The sequence below is a fragment of the Pristiophorus japonicus genome, chromosome 9, assembly GCF_044704955.1.
Source record: "Pristiophorus japonicus isolate sPriJap1 chromosome 9, sPriJap1.hap1, whole genome shotgun sequence".
In the NCBI taxonomy this organism is placed as follows: domain Eukaryota; kingdom Metazoa; phylum Chordata; class Chondrichthyes; family Pristiophoridae; genus Pristiophorus; species Pristiophorus japonicus.
In genome coordinates, this window is record NC_091985.1 from 155,391,724 (window position 1) to 155,417,467 (window position 25,744).

At 47.3% G+C, this 25,744-nt stretch overlaps 1 protein-coding gene across 5 annotated transcripts in view; it reads left to right on the forward strand.

The window, feature by feature from the left end:
- Positions 1 to 25,744, forward strand: part of myo6a (myosin VIa) — a 265,925-nt gene that overhangs the window by 148,129 nt on the left and 92,052 nt on the right. For all 5 annotated transcript variants that reach the window (XM_070889988.1, XM_070889986.1, XM_070889990.1 and 2 more), the window contains exons 6-11: positions 2,561 to 2,666; positions 3,220 to 3,275; positions 4,701 to 4,798; positions 4,925 to 5,089; positions 12,352 to 12,432; positions 23,233 to 23,413. In XM_070889988.1, the coding sequence (XP_070746089.1) occupies positions 2,561 to 2,666; positions 3,220 to 3,275; positions 4,701 to 4,798; positions 4,925 to 5,089; positions 12,352 to 12,432; positions 23,233 to 23,413 (687 nt within the window). The remainder of the gene's footprint in view (positions 1 to 2,560; positions 2,667 to 3,219; positions 3,276 to 4,700; positions 4,799 to 4,924; positions 5,090 to 12,351; positions 12,433 to 23,232; positions 23,414 to 25,744) is intronic.

A 25,744-nucleotide genomic window follows, 5' to 3' on the forward strand; every position in this document is an offset into this window, starting at 1 on the left:
AACCCGGAGCATGGTGGAGGAAGGCGGGTCGTCATGCCCCTTTAACGATTGCTCGAGCCTTGCGCCAGCAGCTCATCCGTGAACGCTTTGCTGCCTGAAGGCTCAACGGCAACAATTCCAAATGGACCATGTTTACTGTTTGGACCTGTTCCGTAATATTGTGTTGTGTTAATGGAACAAATAATGGAAATGATTCAGTTATAATTTAAAATATACTTTATTCAAAAGTTTAACAAACACTTGTTTGTACTTAATTTTAATAAAAAATATTCTTGTGTCAAACTTTAACATTTTCAGCTAAGATCACTTACAAACGTTTAAACTTGTAAATTTACATAACTTACAAAAAACTTTTAATTTGAGAACAGTTGCAACAGTAACAACAATAATAGCAGCAGCAAAGAAAGGCTTCACCAATCTCTCCTGCACCTTATTCTAAGACCGCCCGCTACGCTTGGTCTTGGTGACTCCACCCCTGCCCACAGGCAATGGCGCAGCATTTCTCGGGTTGGTACCAAGCTTTATTCTTTTGAACATCTCGAGTAATGCACACTTCTTGATGGGGGAGGGGGAAGCTGCAGCAGTAATGTGGAAGGCCTGGCTTGGGCCTCTTCAGAGGCTGGTATGGGCGTGTTCCCTTAGTGCAGTAGCTAACTCCGACATTCCCTCCCTCGTGCCCTGACAGTGTCTCAACTACCTCCAACATTCCCTCCCTCATGTTCGCCAACAGTGTATCGGCTACCTGCAGCATTCTCTCCCTCGTGTTCACTGACAGCGCATCAGCTACCTGTGACATTCCCTCCCTCGTGCACCGACATTGTTTCTGCTGACGAAGATATTTCCTCCCTCATGTCCCCGGACAGTGTTCCCATTTCTCGTGAGTGTGTTGTTACTTCTCCCGACAGACCCGATACCTCATTATCCACCCCACTGATGGTGTCCAGGAGTGATCGGGTAAGGCCAATGCTCTCCACACTCATTGCCATCATCTGAACCACATCTGTTACTTCCTGCACCTCAGGAAACCACGGTCAAGCTCTCCTTCCCCTCCTCACCCTGGGTGTGCCTCGCAGCATCCCAGTGGGACCCGCAGCCTCTCATGGTGGGGCCCTGGGTGTGCCTCGCTGCACCCCACTGGAATCCCCAGCCTCAGACTGTGAGAAACCATGGAATGTCCCAACACTCGTACCACTCAGGAAAGGGGTGGCACCTCAATGGGAGGCACCTGCACCACCTCCAGAGTGAGTACAACAGTGGGGGCTTCATCCATCATCTCCCCCTCACCCCCATGCTCTTGGTCTGGAAGGTGGGATTGGAAGATATTCTCCTCTTCAGACTCTTCCGCGTCTGAATAATCTTCTGCATCGGCTTCAGTCTCGTCAGGGTTGGCCTCAAGTTCTGCAAAATATAACAGGACAGACAAATGGTTAGGAGGGGGCAGGGTGGCATGAGTAGGCTCACACAGCGCAGGCAGCAGGCTGATTTGAAGGACCACGATGAATGATAGCACATTGCATCAACCGAAGCGTAGCTGACGGAGACATCGCCATGAACCGAAGCATAGCTAGCCCGCGCAGTACTTAATATTTAGGAAAGCCAGACTGTGGAACTTACCCTCTCCCTCGAGTGTGATCCCAGCTTGTGCAATGGTGGTTGCTTTTCTCCAGGCAGGACCCATCAAAGCAGCGACCCTCTCTTCCAAGGGTGTCAGTGGGTGCAGATTTGTCGGGCCTCCTCCTGTTCAAGTCCTTTCCCTTTTGTTGTGTGCCACCTTCCTCTGCAAAGATAAAAATATAACTTTTTAGAGAGGGTGTCTTTCTGCTGGGTGGGACATATACAGATGGTCACATTTAATAATTGCAATTCCATTGAATAAATTACTTACACTCGCTAGTTGACCAATGTCCTGATACTTTTTGGACTGGCTTCCAGACCTCAGGGTGGTCACCATTGCACAGTAATCTTCTGCAAATTGGTTCCAGCGTTTCTTCATTTCTTTTGGTGAAACTTTTATGTGACCTCTGCTGGTGTCCAGCTCATGCCATCTGCCCTCAATTACAGCAACTAGTGCCTCCACTTCATCCTGTAAGAAATTCTTGGTACTTGAACCGCGTTGCATCTTGTATTGCAGCTCCGATTTTTCCACTGAGACTTAAAGTTCTCACATACAACTGGTTCTTTAAAAATGGCGGAATGCAGACCAGGAGCTGTACTGGGCTTGTGCACCCAGAGCAGTCACCTCAAAAACGACATTTTGTTGTCCCCGTGCATGCGCAGAAGGGGAGGCATATTTTTTTTGCGCAGACATTAGGCTCCACCTTCCTGCCTCGCTTCTCCGCTCCCCCTCCCTCACGGCGCCAAAATCAAAAAATAGAACGGGGAAACTTGCTAGCTATTTTTTGGGAGTAGTCAGGGCCAAAAAAAACGGGCGTAACTCTTGCAATACGCCCAAAAAACGACATTGGGGAAAATCGAGCCCTGGTTCTTAGAATGTGGTCTCTGATTTCTTCAAACGCTGCCTTTATGTATTTATAACTCTCTTTTTAATCCTAACTCTTAGCTGATAAAGCTTACCGTGATATGAAGGTGCATAAATTGAGCCAGTCCATTATTGTATCAGGAGAATCAGGAGCTGGCAAAACAGAAAATACCAAGTTTGTTCTTCGGTATGTAAAAATCATCTGACATATTTGATTGGATGCTATCTCTCCCGCTCCCCCTCTCTTGCTCTACGCTTCCTCCATCTCTTTCCCCCCCCAGCCTCCCTCTCTTTCTCTCTTCCCCCCCCTTCCCCCCCAGCCTCCCTCTCTTTCTCTCCCCCCCAGCCTCCCTCTCTTTCTCTCCACCCCCCCAGCCTCCCTCTATTTCTCTCCCCCCCAGCCTCCCTCTCTTTCTCTCTCCCCCCCCCCCCCAGCCTCCCTCTCTTTCTCTCCCCCCCCCAGCCTCCCTCTCTTTCTCTCCCCCACCCCCCCCCAGCCTCCTTCTCTTTCTCTCCCCACCCCCCCCAGCCTCCCTCTCTTTCTCTCTCTCTTCCCCCCCCCCCCCCCCGCCCAGCCTCCCTCTCTTTCTCTCTCCCCCCCACCCCCCAGCCTCCCTCTCTTTCTCTCCCCTCCAGCCTCGCTGACTCCCCAACCCCCAACCGCCCCTTTTTCTATTTGTGACTTTCGCAGATATCACCGGGGAAGTCCCGATTTACTTTATTCCTCTTCTATTCTCTAGGTATTTGACTGAATCATATGGAACGGGCCAAGACATCGATGAAAGGATTGTAGAAGGTACACAATTTCCAAGAAACGTTAAGTGGCGCACATGCTGTTGACAAATAATAGAAAGTTCCACACTTGGTTTTTGCTGAAAGGAAATTGTAGTGAGATTGGAGACCAAGTACTTGGGGTGGATTGTTCTGTTCCTTTACACTAGTAATATCAGCGGACTTAAGAATTAGGAGCAGGAGTAGGCCATTCGGCCCCTTGAGCCTGCTCCGCCATTTAATAAGATCTCGGCTGATCTTCTACCTCAACTCTACTTTCCCGCCCAATCCCCATATCCCTTGACTCCTTTAAGAAATGAGAATGAAATCGACCGAACCCTTGCAAAAGGGGGAATTTCATACATAAGTGCGTCACGCCCAAAGCCACTCGTGTTCGTGTTGTCTGCCATCTTTTACGCTGGTTCAAGATTCAATTTATCTCGAATCAGGTCCCGCCCACAACACTGGCCCCACCCACAGGTCGACATTGTGAGATTGTGTCGGTTCAGGAAGGCTCTTCCAAGTGCATGCATTTTCTTCAGCACTGTGGGCACTTTTTGGATGTTATTTTCATATCAAAAAAATATTGAATTTACTAAGAAACTGACTAGTGTGCATTAGTGAAACTATGGAAGGGTTCAGTATAGATTTTACAGTAATTTTCAGTGATTTTAAATCTGGTTACTCACGGGGAGGACTGGACACTCTCTGATAATGTTTATTAATAAAACTGCCCCAGATTACCACTCTTAAATACATCAAGGAATACTCCTTAATGGAAAGAAAAAAAGACACAATTACTTTCTATTTAACTGCCCGATTGTTTTAAGTTTGTGATTATGCAAATGACTTTTAGCGGAAACTTAAGCTGTAACCTAAGCAGCGCAATTTCCCGATTACATGCAAAGCAGAAATTTTACCCCCTGCTGTTGCCGTGAGCAGTGTGAATCTTGTGCATATGGATATATTTTTTTGCAAAACCGAACTTATTATCTAAAGGTTTGTGGAGCTATAGAATACATTAGGAGGGACATACTGAATTGAAAGGTACATGAGGGTGCAAAAGGGTGCTTAGATGTCTTTCCAGAAATAGAAGGCATTGGAAGGGTATGGTGAGAAGGCAGGCCAGTTTAGATGGGACCCCTCAATTGGATCGGCAAATGCAGTCGAGAAGATACAGGCCTATGGGGAGAGAGCTGGACAGTGGGATTAGTTTGGTTTGCTCGAGCAAAGAGCTGACACACAGATGATGGGATAAAGGCCTCCTCCTACGCTGCAAATTGCTGTAGTTCCATGGACTAATGGTCTAATGGTCTTTTTACCCATTCCTCATGTTCTAGCATCAACACAGGCACGACAGGCCGAATGACACCCTCCTGTGCTGTTACTGTTTTGTAACTACACAGACTGGACAAGACTCATTTTAATCATTTTTTTCTTTCCAACACAGCTAATCCCTTACTTGAGGCCTTCGGAAATGCCAAAACTGTCCGAAATAATAATAGTAGTCGATTTGGAAAGTTTGTAGAGATCCATTTCAACGAGAAGGTAACTTTAAAGTTTAAAAGAAGTTTATTTTATATATTTAAAAAAAATTGATGTTTCCAGTAATAACACTGTGATCCAGTTCCCAGAACGTCTCCGTGTTTTTTTTTCCCCTTCCCTCCCATGTAGAACGCTGTCGTCGGAGGCTTTGTATCCCACTACTTGTTGGAAAAATCCCGGATCTGCACGCAGAGCAAGGAAGAGAGAAATTACCACATCTTCTATAGGCTGTGCGCAGGTGCTCCTGAAGAGATTAGGCAAAAGTTTCACTTGACCTCCCCTGATAACTTCCGGGTGAGTTCTGTGCCATAGGGCTCCAAGTCTGATCCTGTACTTTGACTTCTCTTTTCTCTATATATATTTATTAAAAAAAGGGTTTCTGTTCGCAGTCTGCTCCTTCGTTTTCCTGATGGTTGATGGTATCGGACATGCTGCTATAGGAATGTCTCTTTCCCCCCCCCCCGCCCCCGTCCTTGGTGCTGAGGTATAATGAACCCTCGAATGTTATCTTTAGTACTCCGCGCTGTCTCTGGTTTGATTTAATTGGGTGGTACTGCGAGTATAGATTCCAGGGGCTGAGAAAAAGGAGCAGGTGGCAACTTGATTTAGATTCTTTGTGTTCTATTTGGGGGCGGAACGGATCAGAAGTGGGAAAACCAGCAGTATGTTCTGCATATCATTGATCAATTTTAAGAAACCGGAGCAGGATAAGGCCCTCCGGCCCCTCGAGCCTGCTCCGCCATTCAATAAGATCACGCCTGATCATCGACCTCGACTCCACTTTCCCGCCCGATCGCCGCATCCCTTGACTTCCCTAGACTCTCAACATCCATCTATCTCAGCCTTGAATATATTCAGAGACTCAGCATCCACAGCCGCGGGGCAGAGAATTCTGAAGATTCACAACCCTCTGAGTGATGAAATGTAATTATTGTACAGCATGCCCTTTCCCTGCCAAAGCAAAGAATGGTGTCATGCCAAGAATTTGCAGGAGTGCGTTGCCTAGTGATTTAGACTCGAGTCAAGGATAGATTTTTGTACTGCATCTGGGATGTCATTAATTAAATTAAATTTAATTTCACTAAATCAAGGTTGCCATCTGTGCGCATAACTGACTTGTTACACTGCTATTTATGGAACATGGAATACTTGTCTGAGAGGGCTGCAGATTAACACCCTTAAATGTCGGGCATACATCCAGAGATTTATATATGAATGTGGTTGGCATTTGAAAAGTCCCTGAAAGGAGAAGATGCTGCTGGGGTAACGCTGTCACTGTAAAATACTTGAGGACTGGATTTTCGGCTTTGATGTTTTTGGGTAAATTAGCGCCCGGGAACAGTTTGCGCCTCAGTCAGTAACAGTGGGCAGCTGGGCCCTGAGTCAGGGGGCGCAACGCTAAGGGAGGCGTTGTATACCTCGCTTGGGCGCTAGGTGGGAAACTCCCAAACTAAAGAGCCGGGCCTGGAGCGCTCTGAGAGACATCTGGGGGAGGAAAAAAACCTAAAAAAAACCCACACAAACATTCCCAATACGTTGCCCATGCCACCACAATGCAAATCACACACAAAATTTTTAAAAAACGACCACACTTACCTTAGGAGTCCATTACTCACCTCCCTGCTGTCGGTATCGTTGGACCGCCCTGGCTTCCCAAGTGGTCAATGTGGGGCGGACGGATCGGGTAGGAGTCAAAACTCGCGCCGGTGTCGCAATCAGGGGCGTTGTACACCGGGCGCAGCTCTTCCGGGCGGTGCTGCTCCGTGCCGGCACAAAACCGGACCCGAAAACCTCCCGCGGGGCACTGGAGGCTGACCGCCCGCCCAGAACACCTCACCGCCGCCATTGCCGCCGCTCCGGGACCAGAAACGGAGCGCAGTCGAGCAGAAAATCCAGCCCTTAGTTTTACCTGCCTCTTCGGTGGGTGGGGGGTCTTTGGAAAGGTTGTCACTTTAGAGCCTCACTCTCTAGCATTTCATTCAAGTCCTCGGAGAGAATGTTCAGCTGTTCCCAGATCTGTAGTGCTGACCAGGGGGCATTTATTAATCCTAGCCGGTCCCTGCTTTACTCTTGGCTGAAAGCATAAAATTCAACAGGTGCGAACTTAGGCTAAAATAAAAAGCCCCCCCCCCCCCCAACTCCCCATTGGCGTGTATGCTAACTTGCATTTATATAGCGGCTTTAACGCAGTAAAACGTTCCAAGGCACTTCACAGGAGTTTTATCAAACAACATTTGACACCATTGTATTTATCCCAACAACAAACTTTGGGATGCACAGTTCCAGCTTGTTGCGAGACCCGAGGTGGGCATTGCTTTGGGCTGTGTCTCATTCTTGGAGTTCAGAGTGTGCCAGGGATAAGTATTTTGCACTGAGTGTTTCCACTGCAATTTTGTTCTTTTAAGTATGCTGAAAGTCTGATTGGATAAAATGCAGGGTCTTGCGAGTAATTCCTTGCCTAACTCCTGTAAAGTGATGTGCAGAGGGAGTCTCAGCCTTCGAAGTGTTCCAATTCTGTAAGATAGACTGTAACAAAGAATCGTGATGGTAAGGGTTTCACGCTCGTCTTTACTGCTCTCAGAATCGCTATGGTAACTGTAAGTCACGGTGCTTGAGTTACTCGGGTTATACTCTATGATTGTCACTGTCGGTTAAATGTGGAAAAAATGAGGTGAGCAAAGTTCCACTCCCTCCCCGAAAAGTATCATTGGTGAAGGGTGAGCTGCGATACTGTGAACCAAATGTGTAATTTCCCTCAAAATAACTGCACTGAGACATATTGGCACTAGAGGGCAGTGTTGGAGCAGGTTCAGCAAACCAGAGCACCTTGCAGCAGTTTTAATGGTAATCGATTCAGAAGCTGATCAATTCCCTGTGAGTGTAGCTAAGGAATAGTTAGTTGGTTGTGCCTCTCACATCCGAGTTTTTTGTGAACACTGTAGCTGTTCCCAGCTCCCAGAAATGGGCAGGAACCTCCAGCTTGATGCCCTGCTCTGATAAGTTAACCGTTCTGTATTTTACGCAGCAGAAGATAATTTGGTTATTTTCCGAAGTTTGTTTTATTTCTGAAAAGTAAGAAATCTGTCTTCAGCTTTTAATTTCACCCATTAGAGATTGGATAGGCTCGGGTTGTTTTCTTTGGAACAGAGGAGGCTGAGGGGAGGTGTATAAAATTATGAGGGGTCTAGATAGAGTGGACAGGAAGGACCTGTTTCCCTTAGCAGAGCGGTCAACAACCAGGGGGCAGAAATTTAAAGTAATTGGCAGGAGATTTGAGGGGAACTTTCTTCACTCTGAGGGTGGTGGGGGTCTGGAACTCACTGCCTGAAAGGATGGTAGAGGCAGAAACCCTCACCACATTTAAAAAGTACTTGGATGTGCACTTGAAGTGCCGTAACTGACAGGATTACGGACCAAGAGCTAGAAAGTGGGATTAGGCTGGATAGCTTTGTTGGCCGACATGGACACGATGGGCCGAAGTAGCCTCCTTCCGTGCTGTAAATATCTATGATTCTATGATTAAAGGTTAGCGTGTTCTATCCACTGAAGGTTTGTTACTGGGCTGAGACAGTTACAGTGGGTAACGAGCTGGCTATATTGATTGTCCAAACTTTAAGGAACTTATAGAATTAAAAACAGAAAGTGCTGGAGGAGAAGAATAGTTTTGCCTGAACTGTTAACATTCTCCTGAAAATGCCGAGTGTCCTGCTGCACATTCCCAGGTATTTTCTGTTTCGGTTTTTGGAATTCCAACATTTCTTTTTGCGTTTTTGTGGAATTGCTCATCAGGGTGAGGGGTCAAGAGGTTGCTGTGCCAGACCTGCGCTCTGCTGTTGCTAGAAATCCAGCTCATTCGCCAAGCCAACACTTTGGTTCACAATATCATCGGTTCCTTTTGTTTAACATGGAAGGTGTGGCCGTTTCCTGTCCGTTTGCTCTTCAGTCGTTTGCCCTCATCGATATTGCTGCGAATATTGTGGCAACCACTCACCACGTAGACTATAGAGATCCAAGTGAATTCTATTTGCCTAATTCTTGCAGACACTACCTACCGCCACAGACCCCCGCAGTAGGTATCACCGAATGCTTGGCCTCCCAAGGCCTGGCCTGCTTTGCTGCTTGTCACGGTCATGGTCACGTCTGCGTCAAAGCGGGCTAGGCCTGGGCCTCGCCGCGGGCGCTGTATAACTGGAGTTGGACTAACGCAGGTAGCAGGTCAGGAACGCAGTGTGTACGCAGTGGATGTGGTAACCCTTTCAGCACTGAAAACCCATCTGTCGCTTGTGAAATGCATCGCTCAGTCCCAGGGCAAGATGGGGAGAGGGTGGGGGGGAGACAGTGGCGACTTGCTCAGTCCAGTGGGGGGAGTGTGAGTGAGGCCTCGGTCTGTCTTGGTTGGGGGGCCTTGGTCAGTCTGTCTTTGGGGGAAGTGGGGCCTCGGTCTGTCCTGTGGGGTAGGGGCACGGGGGGGGGGGGGGGGGCGGCGAGTGGGGCCTTGGTCTGTCCGGGGGTGAGGGAGTTGAGCCTTGGGAGGGTGGGGGGGGGTGCGACTGGGGACTCGGTCTGTCCGGGGGGGGGGGGGGGGGGTGTCTCGCTCTGTCTATGTGGTGGGGGGGGGGGGGTGGTAGTGGAGCCTCGGTCTGTCTGTCGGGGGGTGGGGGGGGTGGGGGCGGGCAGTGGGACCTCACTCTGTCCAGGCCCGGAGGGGGGAGGTCTTGTTCAGTCTGGGGGACAAGGCAGTGGGGTCTCGCTCAGGCTGGGAGGGGTGGGGACACCAGGGCCTCGTTTGTCCGGGGGAGTGGTCTCGCTCTGTCTTGGGGGTTGGGGGAGAGGGGGCCTCATTTGTCTGGGGAGGGAGTGGGTCCTTGCTGGGGAGATAGTGAATTGCTAACTTTCCAGTGACACTTTGAGACTGCCTCTAAACCAGGTGACGACAGCACAACTTTCATTGTATAAATGGCATATTTTCTAAATATGGTTAATTTTGTTATCTGTAGTGTTGCAGATGTGCCTTTTCAGTGCTCATTGGGTTACATATTTACATGTGCATCATCTTCCTCCTAATTGGAGAAACTGATGAATGATTTTCCAGATAATCCTCCTTGTGCAGTTAAGAGGAACTCTGCTACCTGTTGTATAATCCAGATTCGGTATTTCTGTGATGTTAAAGTGCTGTTAATCCCGCGTTATTTTGGACCTCACTCACCTGCAGATGGAGCTACGAGATAACGGACTGAAATGCAAGGCGGGTCGGAGAATCTTCAGCTTGCAAAGGAAACACTAATCTGTATACGTGATTGGACAGTCCCTCTTTATAATATGTGTTGTGTGTGTGCGCATATAAGATGTACATAATCCAATCTCTCTTTAGATTTGAGAAGGACACTGATGTCGCTCTCCCCAAGGGAGGGTAGCTTTGTTTGGCCACGACACCTGCTTATAACCATTTTTCTTCAACAGCCCTTTTTATTGGAGTTGAAAGAAACTAACTTCACAAGTATAAATCTTGAGTCCCTTGTACATTAAGGTGTCCCCTGATGCACAGATTCCGTGAAAGCAGTGTTTTTGTAGGGTGTGCATTTGTTCATTGACGTCTGCACTGAACCTAACCCAATTCAGATTCTCATAATCCGTCGTTAGAACAGATTTTTTTTTAAAAACACATTGAACTGACGCCCTTGGCAGATTTTAAGGCTTCAGTCGATGAAAGTTACTCTAGAAACCTTTCTGCAATGGTTTGATTTTTTGGGTCAAGATCAGAGAGGGTTTTCCTGGTAAGAGGAGCTCGCGGTAGAGATGGGAGCTCGTTGAGAGCTACAGTTCTCCAGATGTTGAAATGGTGTGTCTGTTTGTCTAACTTGTGACACTTGCACTGATAGGGTGCTTTGCTGCTGTACTTGAGAATTGCCTTGAATTGATGAGGTTGGAACGCAAGTAAGGATGGCCTTTCAACCCCAACTACTGATGAGTACATTCCACACCTGAGAGGGAAGGAGGGAGTGGATCCAAATTTTAAGATGATGGTAAAAAGAATTAGAGGTGGTTAGCGAAAAATAATCTTTACGCAGCGCTGGGCGGAATTCTCTGCCGCAAACCATTGTTGGAGTGGAATTCTTTTAAATATGAATTAGATACATGCTTTAAAAAGAATATTCAAGGATATGAGGAGTGAACAACAGAGTGGGATTGGACTCTGTGGAGAGATGCACTGACACATGTTTCCTGGGCTGGAAAGTTCGTTGCTCTGTGATAACAGCCTATGATTCTATAGAAGACCGTCTAAATTGTTAACCAGTATTTGCAAAGTGATTTGGGTTTACAAGCAGCAGGAGTAGGCCATTCGGCCCTTCGAGCCTGCACCACCATTCAGTAAGATCATGGCTGATCATTCCCTCAGTACCCCTTTCCTGCTTTCTCAACATACCCCTTGATCACTTTAGCCGTAAGGGCCATATCTAACTCCCTCTTGAATATATCTAATGAACTGGCATCAACAACTCTCTGCTTTTTTTTTAAAAAACAATCCCTCTTAGCTAGTAGTGTACGAACAATGACGGGTAGGTAAAGACCATCTGGTCCATCGAGCCTGTCCCACATAATTGCGATACCCTGTGTATCACAACTTATACACTCCCCCCCCCCCCCCAACACCTGAAACCAGGTGTTTTCCTGCGAGAGGCAGAAGAAACAGATTTAAAAAACCCACGTCAATTTGGGGGGGAAAAAATCTGGGAAATTCTGCTCTGACCCATCTTGGCGATGGAAACTAGTCCAGGAGATCTCACTGGCCATTAAATTCCCTGCAGTACCCACCTTGGCTGCAACCAGAAACAAATCAGCTTTTGCTTGAAGGAATTCAGCAAGTCTGCATCCACCACATGAAACGGCAGTTTGTTCCAGAGGTCCACTATTCTCTGGGGAAAAGAACTACCCTCCTGATGTCTAACCTAGATCTAGCCCAATACAATTTAGATTTGTGGCCACTGGTCCTGCCTGACCAATACTGTGAAACCACCTCCAATCAGGCCATCCCTGCTCCTCACTGCAGCGCTGGTAGGGAAAATCAGATTGAAGAGTTTGAAGGGTTTCTCAATTCGAAAGGGAAAAAAAAAATTGTGCCAGTCTGGAGAGACATTCGGAATATCCCAAAATGCGATAGCTCTGATCCAGTACAGAGATATTGTACAACGCAGGAATCCCAGGTCAATCTCCTTCAACCAGGATCCCTGTGGATTGTAAAGCAATGGATACTGCAGGATTCTGGAATGTTGACATTTTGGGATGGAATCCAAACGTATCGAAAATTAAGCTCTATGGGATGAACACAGGGTAGTAGAGGGCTTTGTTAGTGAATAAATGATTATACATATATCATTTTTAAATAAAATGTGGTACCAGTAAAGGTTAGTCTGATGGTGATTGGACAGTTCGAGTGTTTAGCAATTTGGTGTTCCTCTCCCTCTCCTCGTATTACAGTCGATGAATGTGCTGTGTTTTGCTGCTCACTTGCTGTGATAAAACTTCTCTCTTGTGTTAAATTCATCTCTTCGCTGTAGTATCTGAATCGAGGATGCACCAGGTACTTTGCCAACAAGGAGTCGGACAAGCGGATTCTACAGAATCGCAAGAGCCCAGAGGTAAAGCACTAAACACATTGCCGAACCCGAGCCTGTTGCACAGTGCATGACGTATGCTGCTTAGACATGGTGAATTATCTGAAAGTTTCCCATCTAAAAGGAGATGTTGGGGAGGAAATTCCCACCTCATTCGATTTTTGAATATAAACAATTCATTGCTGAAGAGGGCATGAAAATTTCGGGCAGAAGTTGTTGTAGTTTGTCTTTGGAACCCTTTCAGTAAATGAGCGCATAAATTATTATTAAATTATTAAGCAATTGAGCAGTGTCTGGATAACAAGTTGCAGGTGAAGTCTGCTCCCTCCTTTTTTGAGCTCAATTGGTCCATACATTTCAAAACTGAGATCGATAGATTTTTGTTGGCCAAAGGTGTTGAGGGATATGAAACCAAGGCAGGTAAATGGAGTAGCGATACAGATCAGCCATGATCTCATTGACTACTGATGGAGGAGGTTTGTCGCTATGATACAGGACCGTTGGGTTTCATAAGAACATAAGAATTCGGGGCAGGTGTCGGCCATTTGGCCCCTCGAGCCTGCTCCGCCATTCAATAAGATCATGGCTGATCTGATCTTGATCTTGGCCTCAACTCCACTTCCCTGTCCGCTCCCCATAACCCTTGACTCCCCTATCATCTCGAAGTAGGAGACCAGAAATTAATTCCCAGTTTTACTGAAGTTCTCATTAAAGAGATTCCCCTCCAGCAGCATTTCATCAGGCTTGGCCTGGTTAAAGAGTTACCTTCCCACACCACTGGAGGGGGAAACAGTGAAACTCGTCTCTCGGAGCTTGCTGTGTCCAGGCTGCATCGACCAAAGGGGGACATACAATGTAGGAGTACAACATGTGAGCAGTACTACAGGTCTGCTTTTTTTTTATCAAGTCTTCCTCCAAAAAGAATAGAAGTTGGTTTTATCTGGGGAGGAATGGGGAAAGGTTATACCCAGTACACTCCGTATGTACCATTAACTTCCAACCTAAGGGGCTCAATTTTGCCCAAAGCTGTTTTTTGGCGTATTGCCAGAGTTACGCCCGTTTTTCTAGGCCACAACTGCTCCAAAAATAAATGTACCAAGTTTCCCCGCTCTATTTTTTTTAATTGGCGCCGCACAGACCGTACTGTAGTCTCGGGGGGTGGAGCCTAATGTCAGCGCCGAAAAACGATGCTGCCCCTTCTGCGCATGCGCAAAAAAAAGGATGTTTTTGACGTGATTCCTATGGGCGCGCATGCGCAGTACAGCTCCCGGTCTGCAATCAGCCATTTTTCAAGAGCCAGTTGTGTGTGTGAGAACTTTAATTGTCATTGGAAAAATCGGAGCTGCAATACAAGATGCAACGCGCGCAAGGACCAAGAATTTCTTACAGGATGAAGTGGAGGCACTAGTTACTGTGATTGAGGGCAGATGGCACGAGCTGGACACCAGCAGAGGTCACATAAAGGTTCTACCCAAAGAAATGCAGAAACGCTGGAACCAACTTGCAGAAGATTACTGTGCAATGGTGACCATCCCGAAGTCTGGAGGCCAGTGCAAAAAGAAGTGGCAGGACCTTGGTCAAGTAGTTAGTGTCAGTAATCGAAGTAACTATGTGTACTGCACTTTGACAGACAGGCGTCCGTCCAGTCCGAGAGAGAGAGAGAGAGGCTGAGGGTGGGTGGGGTGGGGGTGGTGGGGGAGAAAGAGAGACTGGGGGAGAGCTGGGGGATCGGATTGGGGGGGGGGTGGTGGGGAGATCGGGGGGTTGGGGGGATCAGATCGGGGGGGGGAGAGAGGGAACTCAGCCAAGACGGATCACGTTTTTCCAACCCCCTACAAGGGACATCGTTGGAGTGGATGATATCCAGAAGTCACGACACTCACTATTCACTTCGTACCCAATAAACAATCTGAATACAATGCCCCAGCTATGGAGGGGTGGGGGGGTTGGTGGGGAGACATGTACTTTGACTGGGGTAAGGCACTTTGGCTGGGGGAGGGTTGTACTTGGACTGGGGTAAGGCACTTTGGCTGGGGGAGGCATGTACTTGGACTGGGGTAAGGCACTTTGGCTGGGGGAGGCATGTACTTGGACTGGGGTAAGGCACTTTGGCTGGGGGTGGGATGTACTTGGACTGGGGTGAGGCACTTTGGCTGGGGGAGGGTTGTACTTGGACTGGGGTAAGGCACTTTGGCTGGGGGAGGCATGTACTTGGACTGGGGTAAGGCACTTTGGCTGGGGGAGGGTTGTACTTGGACTGGGGTAAGGCACTTTGGCTGGGGGAGGGTTGTACTTGGACTGGGGTAAGGCACTTTGGCTGGGGGAGGGTTGTACTTGGACTGGGGTAAGGCACTTTGGCTGGGGGAGGCATGTACTTGGACTGGGGTGAGGCACTTTGGCTGGGGGAGGCATGTACTTGGATTGGGGTAAGGCACTTTGGCTGGGGGAGGGTTGTACTTGGACTGGGGTAAGGCACTTTGGCTGGGGGAGGCATGTACTTGGACTGGGGTAAGGCACTTTGGCTGGCCCTTGCTGTCTTCAGCGGAGCTCTGTCCTTTGTCGCTTCAGGAAGTCAAAGTGAATCGAGTTACAATTTGCAAAGTCAGTGAGACCTTGGGATGGGTGGTTCCGATGACACATTCCAGTGAAACTTCAGGGTGTGGCTTATCCTCCAAGGGGACCAATCAGAAACAAAGAGTGGAGCATGGTGGCCACTTTGACAGTACAAATAAGTTCATCTGTAAGTAATATTTTCATTTATTCACTGGAATTGCAATTGTAACTGTGACCATCTGTATATGTCCCACCCACCAGAAAGACACCCTCTCTAAAAAGGTATATTTTCGTCTTTGCAGAGGAAAGTGGCACACAAACGGGAAAGAACTTGAACAGAAGGAGGCCTGGCAAATCTGCACCCACTGACACCCTTGGAAGAGAGGGTCGCTGCTGCGGGTCCCAGTGGGGAGCAGCAAGGCACACCCAGGGCGCCACTGTCTGAGGCTGCGGGTCCCTGTGGGATGCAGCAAGGCATACCCAGGGCCCCACCGTCCGAGGCTGCTGGTCCAGGTGGGATGAAGCGAGCCACACCCAGGGTGAGGAGGGGAAGGAGAGCTCGACCGCGCACTCCTGAGCTGCAGGATCGAACAGATGTGGTTCACATGATGGCAATGAGTGCAGGGAGCATTGACCTCACACGATCACTCCTGGACACCCATCAGTGGGGTGGGTGATGAGGTATCGCGACTGCCGGGAGAAGTAACAACACTCTCACAAGAAATGGGAACACTGTCGCTGAACATGAGGGAGGGAATGCTACAGGTAGTTGACACACTTGCTCAATATGAGGGCGGGAATGTCACAGATAGCTGAGTTACTGTCAGCGAACATGAAGGAGGGAATGTTGGAAGTATTTGAGACACTGTCGGGGAACATGAGGGAGGGAATGTTGGAATTAGCTGTTGCACTAAGGGAACATGCCCAGACCAGCCTTTGAAGAGGCCCAAGCTGGGCCTTCCACATTTCCGCCTGCCCCCTCGCCCCCCACCTCCCTCCCAGAAGTGCACATTTCTTGAGATGTTTGAAAGAATAAGCTTGGTACCAACCAGAGAAACGCTGCACCACTGCCTGTGGGCACCAAGACCAAGCGCAGTGGTGGTCTTAGAATAAGGTGGAGGAGAGATGGGTGCAGCCTTTCTTTGCTGCTCTCGTTGTTGTTCTCAAATTAAAAGGTTTTTGTAAGTTATGTAAATTTACAAGTTTAAAATTTAGTTAGTGATCTTAGAGTTTGCAAGTGATCTTAAGTGAAAATTGTTTTGATACAAGAATATGTTAAAGTTAAGTACAAACATATGTTTGTTAAGCTTTTGAATAAAATATATTTTAAATTATAACAATCATTTCCATTATTTGTTTCATTATTAACACAACTTTTTGAAGTAAACAAGAATCATTTCCATTAACACAACACAACATTACAGAACAGGTCCAAACAGTAAACATGGTCCATGTGGAATAGTTGTCGCTGAGCCTTCAGGCAGCAAAGCGTTCACGGATGAGCTGCTGGCGCAAGGCTCGAGCAATTGTTAAAGGGGCACGACGGCCCGCCGTCGAGCTCCGGGTTCAGGTAGGTGCATGGCTTCCTCATCCTCCTCCTCCTCCTAGTCATCTGCATCTTCCTCATCATTATCATCAGCCACTCTCACCTCAGGTGGGTCTTCTACTACCATCTGCTGCTGCCTCATGATGGTTAAGTTTTGCAGCATGCAGCACTCAACAGTGAACTGACCCGACAATCTCGAGAGTATTGCAAGTAGCCTCCGGAATGGTCCAGGCATCGGAAGCACTGTTTCAAGATGCCAATGGTCCTCTATTATGCCGCACATCACAATGTACGACATGTTGTATTCCCGGTCAGCTTCCGTCCGTGTTATGCGTAGGGGCGTCATGAGCCAGGTGGCGAGGCCGTACTCTTTGTCTCCCAGTAGCCAGCTCTGCCCTTCTGGCTGCTACTAAAACATGGCCAATATAACACTCTCGCATAGGATGAACGCATCATGGGTGCAATGTATCTTGCATCAACTGACATGATGCGATGCATGTCGTCACACACGAGCTGCACGTTAATGGAGTGGAAACCTTTTCTGTTCCTGTACATCTCAGAATCCTCCAAAGGTGTTTGCAAGGTGATGTGGGTACAATCAATGCAGCCCTGTACCTTTGGGAAGCCAGCAATCCTGGAGAAGCCCACAGCTCTTTCACGCATTGCCTGGGCGGTCATGGGGAACTTTATATATCATTCCTCTAAGCATATAGTGCAACAGTCACCTGCCGAATGCAGATATGTTTTGCATGCTAAGAAATGGTGCACACATCCCCAGTTGTGGCCTGGAACGATCCTGATGCATAGAATGAAACTGCAGCTGTAACCTTCACTTCAACTGACAAAGCAGTCCTGATGCTTCTAGGTTGCAGGTCTGCTTTTACTAACTCTCAGATCTCAGTTACAACTTCTTTGCGGAAACGCAGCCTTCTGACATAGTCTGCATCACTGAGGTACAGGTACGAACGCCTGTCTCGATATACTCGACATGGGTAAGGCCTCCTGCACATCACCCTACATGCTCTGAGGTTCCTCATGCGATGACGTCGAATCAGTTGTTTCCTCCGCAGCGCACTCATGCAAAAGGCTTGCAAATGGCATTGTCATTATTGCCCCCATGATTACATTTTACATTTGCAATAAGCTCAAAACGGCAGGCAAGCAAGACGAGGTTCTTCGTTCTCGCTCCCCACTGGTCTGTATGGACCACACCCAGGTCTGAGCAGGTGCAGTGATCAGGAGCCGCCCCCAACCTCCTGGGTTACATTTGATGCATAGTGCAGTCTTGTGATGCCTTCCACAGCCCCCCCCCCACTGACCCGGCTTGATTTGATGGGTAGTGCAGGCTTCTGATACCTTCCACTCCCCCGCCCCCCCGGCTTCTTTTGCACCCGGGACCAATTCTGCCGGCCGACGCTCTGACCATCGAGCCCTGTTTGCAGACATTCGGTGGTGGCGTGTCAGTTTGAAAAAAAAATGGAAACTTACAGAATTCCATCAAACTTCTATTTACTGTGTTATAAGGTAAAAATGTAAACTTTATTATGCATATTCAAGTGTTCTTCGCTTCCTCCAAAACTTTGCTGAAAAACAATGCCGTCTTTCTGTGCCGATTTTTCAATGCACGCTGGTTTTTCTTAACTCACCAGAAAGTTTTCCGGGAGTGGTCACATACGCCGACCTAGGAGACATTTTTGGGGCGCAAACTTACATAATTGACAAAAACTGCGCAGACATCAGGTTACGCCCCCTATGAAGCAAAAAAAAACGAACTTAAAAAAATTGTAACTAACTGAGTTACGCTGATGCACATTCCTTGGGGAAACTTTAATTGTTTCACTTACTCATTTAAAAAAGCGGCACACGCCAAAAAAAACGGCACAAATCACTGGGGAAAATTGAGCCCATGCATTTGTGTGTCGTGTTGTGATATTTACAAGCCATTCTGTAGGACAAGTGACTACAGTATTTAACTTGAGCAGAGCTTCTGTGTCCGGTTTTTCCAGCAGCTTGTATCTCTTGTTTTTGTGAAGCCAGCTAGTGCCATGGAGCACTTGTGATGTATTCTCTGACATTGTGGTGAATGTAGCATTGTACATGAGTGTAGGCATGGACAGAGTATTGGCTGGTGGTGGCTGTTTCCTGCTTGATCTCCACATCCATTGATTCCCTGAGACTCCAAAAATCTATCTATCTATCTCGGCCTTGAATATATTCAGAGACTCAGCATCCACAGCCCTCTGGGGCAGAGAATCCCAAAGATTCACAAGCCTCCGAGTGAAGAAATTCCTCCTTATCTCGGTCCTAAATGGCCTTCCCGTTATCCTGAGACTGTGCCCCCTGGTTCTAGACACTCCAGCCAGGGGAAATATCCTCCCAGCATCTACCCTTCAGAATCTTGTATGTTTCAATGAGATCACCTCTCATTCTTCTAAACTCCAGAGAGCATAGGCCACATTCTACACAATCTCTCATCATAAGACCGCCCTCTCATCCCAGGAATCAATCTAGTGAACCTCTGTTGTACCGCCTCCAAGGATAAGGAGACCAGTTAGTGATGATTGTACATCTGTAGCTCCATCATTCAAATGCCTCCACCTCACTAATCAAAATATAATATGCCGTTGACCAGTTACAAGACAGAAAAGTTCTACTTCTGATCCACCAGCTTGATTTTAGCTGCGTAGATTAATTTTCGTGTTAAAATCCCATTTGCAACTCTTGTCTGTTAACCTCATTACTTCAGTCACAGTTCAAGCAGATAACGTCACCATATTGTTCAATATCGATGTTGGTCATGCCAAGGCCAGTTTTTAGGAGGCCATATTTCTGTGTGGTTACTATTGACTTTGAAATCTTAGCACTAGATTTCCGTTCATCTTCCAAACTTTTCCTGTTGAAAATGCTGAATGCTGGTTTTAATTTTAGCCGGAGAGCTGAATCTTTGAGTGGTTTGCAGACTGGTTTAGTTGACATCAATGTTTTTTTCCTCCCATCTGTTCTCCAGTCTGATGCCACCTCCATGAGATAAGCAGTTTTCTTGGAGTTGACAACGGCCTGTGTGATTTAATCCACTGCAATAAATTCACTTGCAAAAATGGCATGAGTCAAATTTAAACGGACCAGTGTTATTGAAATCAAATCATCTTGTTTTCTTTCCCCTTTCATTTAATATCAGGAGGAAGAGGTGATCAGTGTTTTTTTCCCTGGTGTATATGAAGTTTGTATGATGTAACTGTCAGTAATTATATTTACAGATGCTTACATCACTTCTGTGTGGTGTGAGCAGTTGTAGTTGCATGCACTAGTATTTGCTAAAGTTGTTACGCTTGATTGTGTACGGTTTACACCAACAAGGCAAAAGGCAGAATTCTGTACTTGCAACGGCATACATTTATCGCAGTGCTTTCCTTTTATTTTATTTCCGTGTTTTAGTGGTGGAGTTAGTTTTCATGTTGGTGTTGTATTGTGTTGGAGATGGAATCGGGGGCAAGATAGCCTGTTTGCGGCCCACTAAACAACAGCTGCAGTAGATTCTATTTTACAATATTAGTTGCATGTAGCCCCACTACTGTTAAAACGGTGCTTTGTGGGTCTCTAAATGGTATTGTGCCACTATTTTCACTTTTTCAGCTGCACAGCCCAGAGAGTGATTTTTGTCATGAAAAGACTTGTTCCAGATGAGATGTGCCCTGAAATCCACACGATCGTAATTGTGGAGTGCATATTTTTTTTGTAACTGGAATATGGAAGAGAAGCACCTGGGTTGATATTGTGCGTCAGGTTGAATGTTGGAGAATTTACAAAGCGTACCACAGCTGGGAGTCTGGGACGATATCCTTCCGCACACTCCTCAAATTCCGTGATGCTCATGTGGCTTATCTTTGTCCCGAAACAGCTGTCTTGATGGGAAGAAATGCAGGAAGATGGATGCTGTTGTGATAACTCATCTGGGATATTTTTGTTATTTCCTTACCGAGAAACAAACTTACATTTGTGTTGCACTCCTTGAACGCTGTACATAAATATGTCTCCAGGGTGGGAGGCAAAGGTGGAGGTGCCTGTTGCAAGAAGTGAAAGAAAGCAGTCTCGATAGCAGATTGGTCATAGGGAAAAAAAAGCTCGACTCGGGATTGAGCAGAGCGTAAAGGTTCGTAACTTCGCTCGAGATGACAACTGGGGTAGATGCGCTCGGGAGCTGAAGAAATATTGGGCTCATCTCGGTGATGGACAGGCAGTGTCCAACATCAGCATCACAGGCAGTCCCTCGGAATCGAGGAAGACTTGCTTCCACTCTTAAAATGAGTCCTTAGGTGGCTGAACAGTCCAATACGAGAGCCACAGTCCCTGTCATAAGTGGGACAGATAGTCATTGAGGGAACGGGTGGGTGGGACAGATTTGCCGCATCTTTCGGCTGCCTGCGCTTGGTTTCTGCATGCTCTCGCGATGAAACTTGAGGTGCTCAGCGCCCTCCCGGATGCACTTCCTCCACTTAGACCAGAGACTCCCAGGTGTCGGTCACTTTATCAGGGAGGCTTTGAAGGGTGTCCTTGTAACATTTCCTCTGCCCACCTTTGGCTTGCTTGCCGTGAAGGAGTTCCTGATTTCATGCATTTGTGTTGTTTGGGAGGGGACAGAGGATGGAACTCTGGATTCTCTGGAGGTGACTGCAAGCACAGGAGGAGAAATCATTGGTTCAGATGGAGTGTGGTATGGAATCCAAGGGCAGTAGTGCCGTTGAGATGAGCAGCAGCAGAGAGACAGTGGGAGGAGCTGCAGTGACCAATGGTGTCAGACAGTAGAGAGTTCCAGGAAGATAAATGATCATTTGTTGACTTTGATCAGTGTTGGGGTAAAAAGACTTCTCTTCCTCAAGGTGGACTCCCTGATATAAGGAATTGACAACCGCCTTCTTGTATAGCAACCATGGAATCAGACAAAATCTCGGTTTAACCGGTTTTTATTCGAGCATGCTAGGGAACGGTCCCGATGAACACTTCCCCGATCAGAGGTTTTACAATTACAGTTATATAGTTTTTCGAGGTGTGCAACCCTTCTACAACACCACTGATTGGCCGACTGCTATCAGCGAAGTTACATTGATTTGTCCACCCTCATCAGTCTGGCTCCGAGTGGCTTTCCCCCCACCTGTCCATCTCCCATCACATGCCCCCCTTCTCGAATGTGTGGTTCAGTGCTGTCAACTTTGCCTCAGTTCCTCATGACGTGTGAAATAACCTTGCTTCCCAGAGTTTGCTATGTTTCTAGACTGTTGACTCTGCTGCCCTTGGTGGATGTGTTATTCAGTACTGAGTGTACGTTTTCATCTTCTCAATCTGTGCTAAGGGTCAAGGCATTGTTGGCTACTTATAAGCCCTGCAATCTGGACCATGTGTCGGATCAATTCACTACCTTCAGTATCTACTTTAGTGACCATCTTTCTGTCTGTCTCCCACTTCAGTGACCGTATTTTATCCCCTTACAATCAGTTCATGTGAAACATTTTCCAGTGTAAAGAGCTCAGCTGAGCCTCGTTTTATTATAAGGAAACATTTTAATTTCTTGCACTTGAATTTATTTTTGTGTCTTCGTGCCATCTTAGAAACATAGAAACCTAGAAATTTACAGCGCAGAAGGAGGCCATTTCAGCCCATTGTGTCCTTGCCGGCCGAAAAAGAGCCGCACGGTCCTTGGTCAGCAGCCATAAAGGTTACATATAAACTTCTGAACAATGACGGAAAGGCAAAGAGCACCCAGCCCAACCAGTCCGCCTTACACAACTGTGACACCCCTTATACTGAAACATTCTACACTCCACCCCAACCGGAGCCATGTGATCTCCTGGGAGAGGCAAAAACCAGATTAAAAACCCAGGCCAATTTAGGGAGAAAAAAAATCTGGGAAAATTCCTCTCCGACCCATCCAAGTGATCGAAACTAGTCCAAGAGATCACCCTGGCCGTATTCTATTCCCTGCAGTACTTACCATTATATCTGCGCTGTCCAACAAAAGGTCATCCAGTCTAATCCCAATTACCAGCTCTAGGTCCGTAACCCTGCAGGTTACTGCACTTTAAGTGCCCATCCAACCATCTCTTAAAAGTGGCTGCTCTCTCTTAACTGTCTGTCATGAGCTGCCACTGCCACTCGCTCTGTTCTCGTAGCGATGAGCTCTTAAACCAATTGTATACTTGATGTCCGCGTTGCGTGTAGCATTTCCAGATCCAATGGTAGACGCACAAAAGGCCCTTTCGTAGGAAATTCTTTCACACCTTGTAGAAAGGGGTGGACTCCTTGTTACTGGATTGCCGCACAGGATTGTACAATCAAACCTGCTTTTGTCAAAAAGACCTCAAGCTGGGCTGTACTTGGGTACGATGGGCTAAAATACAGGAAGGGGAGTTGGTGGCATGTGGAAATAATTTTTTGAAGGGACAGGCATCCAAAGTAGGATTGCCCATGGTACATGGAAGACAACATTGAAGAATGAGAAATACTTCAACTAATAGTCTGCGAACCTAGCTTTTTAAAAACAAAGTCGGTTCAGGCACCTATTTTACTTCATTCATGGCATGTGCATGAGGAATTGACGTGCTAGTTTTGCATGTATATTATGATAGCTTTTACCTTTTCTACTGACCGTGCATGTTTCTGTTTTCTAGCACAACCTTGCTACTGTGTGACATCCGCTGATCTGTTGGGCTCTTTTCATTGTCTCCTTCCAGTGCCTTAAAGAAGGCTCTCTAAAGGACCCGTTGTTGGACGACCATGGCGATTTTAACCGCATGTGCGTTGCGATGAAGAAAATCGGGCTAGGTGACATGGAGAAGTTGGATCTCTTCCGTGTCGTGGCTGGCGTTCTACACCTTGGGAACGTTGACTTTGAAGAAGCTGGAAGCACCTCAGGTATAGAAACTGGTTATCTCTCCAGTATGGAAGCAGCTCTTGGTCATCTGTAAACCAGTGATCTGTGGTCCGTGGGGTCCATTATTTCACAAGTTGCCACAGTCAGGCAGTACATGTCTCCGATAGGGGGATGCATGTCCTGGCTCAGTAGTTTGTTGAAGAGCAAATCACTGACGGCGAGCTTTGCAACCCATTGTCCTGATTGCCTGACTTGAAGAGGCCATTTGTGTAAACCACACCTGCCCATTACTTGCATCAATATTAATTTTGTTTGAGGTTTTAATTTAAGATGATTGTTTCTCGATTTTCTTGGGGAGGGAGGGAGGGTGGGGGCTGACATTTCAATAACCCAACCGATTCAGATGGTGCAGTAGATTCCACAACTGCCGATCTTCATCTGAAAATCTCGGAACAATGGCGCCGGTACCTCCAAAGATAGACGGTGCTTTTCACTCTGTTTCATACTGACAGCACAAACACTGAGTTTGGAATGTCAATCGATTGTCATTTAGGGTGGACTAGCCACAAGTACCAGTTTCACATTAGAAAGAAAGACTTGAATTTATATAGCGCCTTTCACAACCACCTGACGTCTCCAAGCGCTTTACAGCCAATTAAGTATTTTTGGAGTGTAGTCGCTGTTGTAATGTGGGAAACGCGGCTGCCAATTTGCGCACAGCAAGCTCCCATAAACAGCAATGTGATAATGACCAGATAATCTGCTTTTTGTTATGTTGATCGAGGGATAAATATTTTTCAGGACACCGGGGATAACTCCCCTGCTCTTCTTTGAAATAGTGTCGTGGGATCTTTTACATCCACCTGAGAGCGCAGGCGGGGCCTCGGTTTAACAGCACCCCTCAGCACTGCACTGGGAGTGTCAGCCTAGATTAAGTGCTCAAGACCCCCACAGGTCTCAGTTTAAAAATCACTGGTGTAGAGAAGACAGTAAACTAGAACTTGCATTAATCTAGAGGATTGGGACAAGAGAAAGGCGACAATGCAAATCGGTGAAGGGCAAAGAAGTGAATGGTGAATACAGGAGCTAGTTTTAAAGAATTGATGGTGATTGATGCCAGTAATACGCAGCGTTTGTTGGGAATGAACAACTGTTCTGCTGTGTCCTGTATCCCACAAATAACTGCAGCAAGTAATTAATTCACAGCGATTTATTTCAAAGTTTGGTCTAATCCCTTGACTCAATGGCAGCACTGTCTCCTCACAGTCAGAAATTGTGGATTCAAGCCCCACTGCGTACACCTAAACATATAATCTAGGGTGATACCTCAGTGCTGTACTGAGGGAGTTTTGGATGAGACGTTAAACCGAGGTCCTGGCCACCTGCTCAGCTCGGCATAAAAGATCCCATGGCACTATTCGATGAAGAGCTTGGGAGCGCTCTGTGTTCGGGCTAATATTTATCCCCCAACCAACAACATGAAAAACTGATTATTTGGTCACATTACAACATTTGAAAGGTGCTTGACTGGCTGAGAAGCAATGTAGGATGTCCTGGGGTGCGAGATGCTATATAAATGCAATACCATTCTTTCCTCAAGCAATCTACAATATACTATGGTAATTTATCATGCTCTCGGCCTGCAACACACCAGCTTCACATAACTCTAATGTGCTCTACAATGCAAATTCAAGGAATGTTTCTTGGGTATTGGTTCATGGAGCAGGATTTTTGGGGCGGTAATGGCGGTGGAGCGGTAAAGTTTGCGCCCGGGAACAGTTTGCTCCTCGGTCAGTAACGCTGGGCAGCTGGGCCCTGGGTCACTGGGCGCAGCGCTAAGGGAGGCATTGTACACCCCTCTCGGGGCGTTAGCTTGGGAAACTCCCGAGCTAAAGAGCCAGGCCGGGAACGCTCCGAGTGACGCCTGGGGAGAAAAAAGCCCCATAACAACATTCCCAAAACATAGTTCACGCCACCACAACATAAATCACAAAAAAATTAAAAGAAAAAACAATCACACTTACATTAGGACGGTATTACTTAGCTCTCTGCAGTCGGTATAGGTCGGACTGCCCGATATCCCAGGCAGTCGCTGTGGGGCGGACGGGTCAGGCGGGAGTCAAAAAACACGGCGGTGTCACTACCAGGGGCATTGCACACCGGGTGCAGATCTTCCGAGCGGTGCTGCTCCGCGCCGCCGTAAAACCGCACCCGAGGATCGCCGCGGGGCGCTGGAGGCTGACCGCCCGCCCAGAACACCTCACCGTCGCCATTGCCCACCCCGGCGTAAAATTCGCCCCATTCACTCTTGACAACTGTATAACTCCATTCTGGTATTTAACTGCTTGACGTCTACGATTGTACAGACTAGT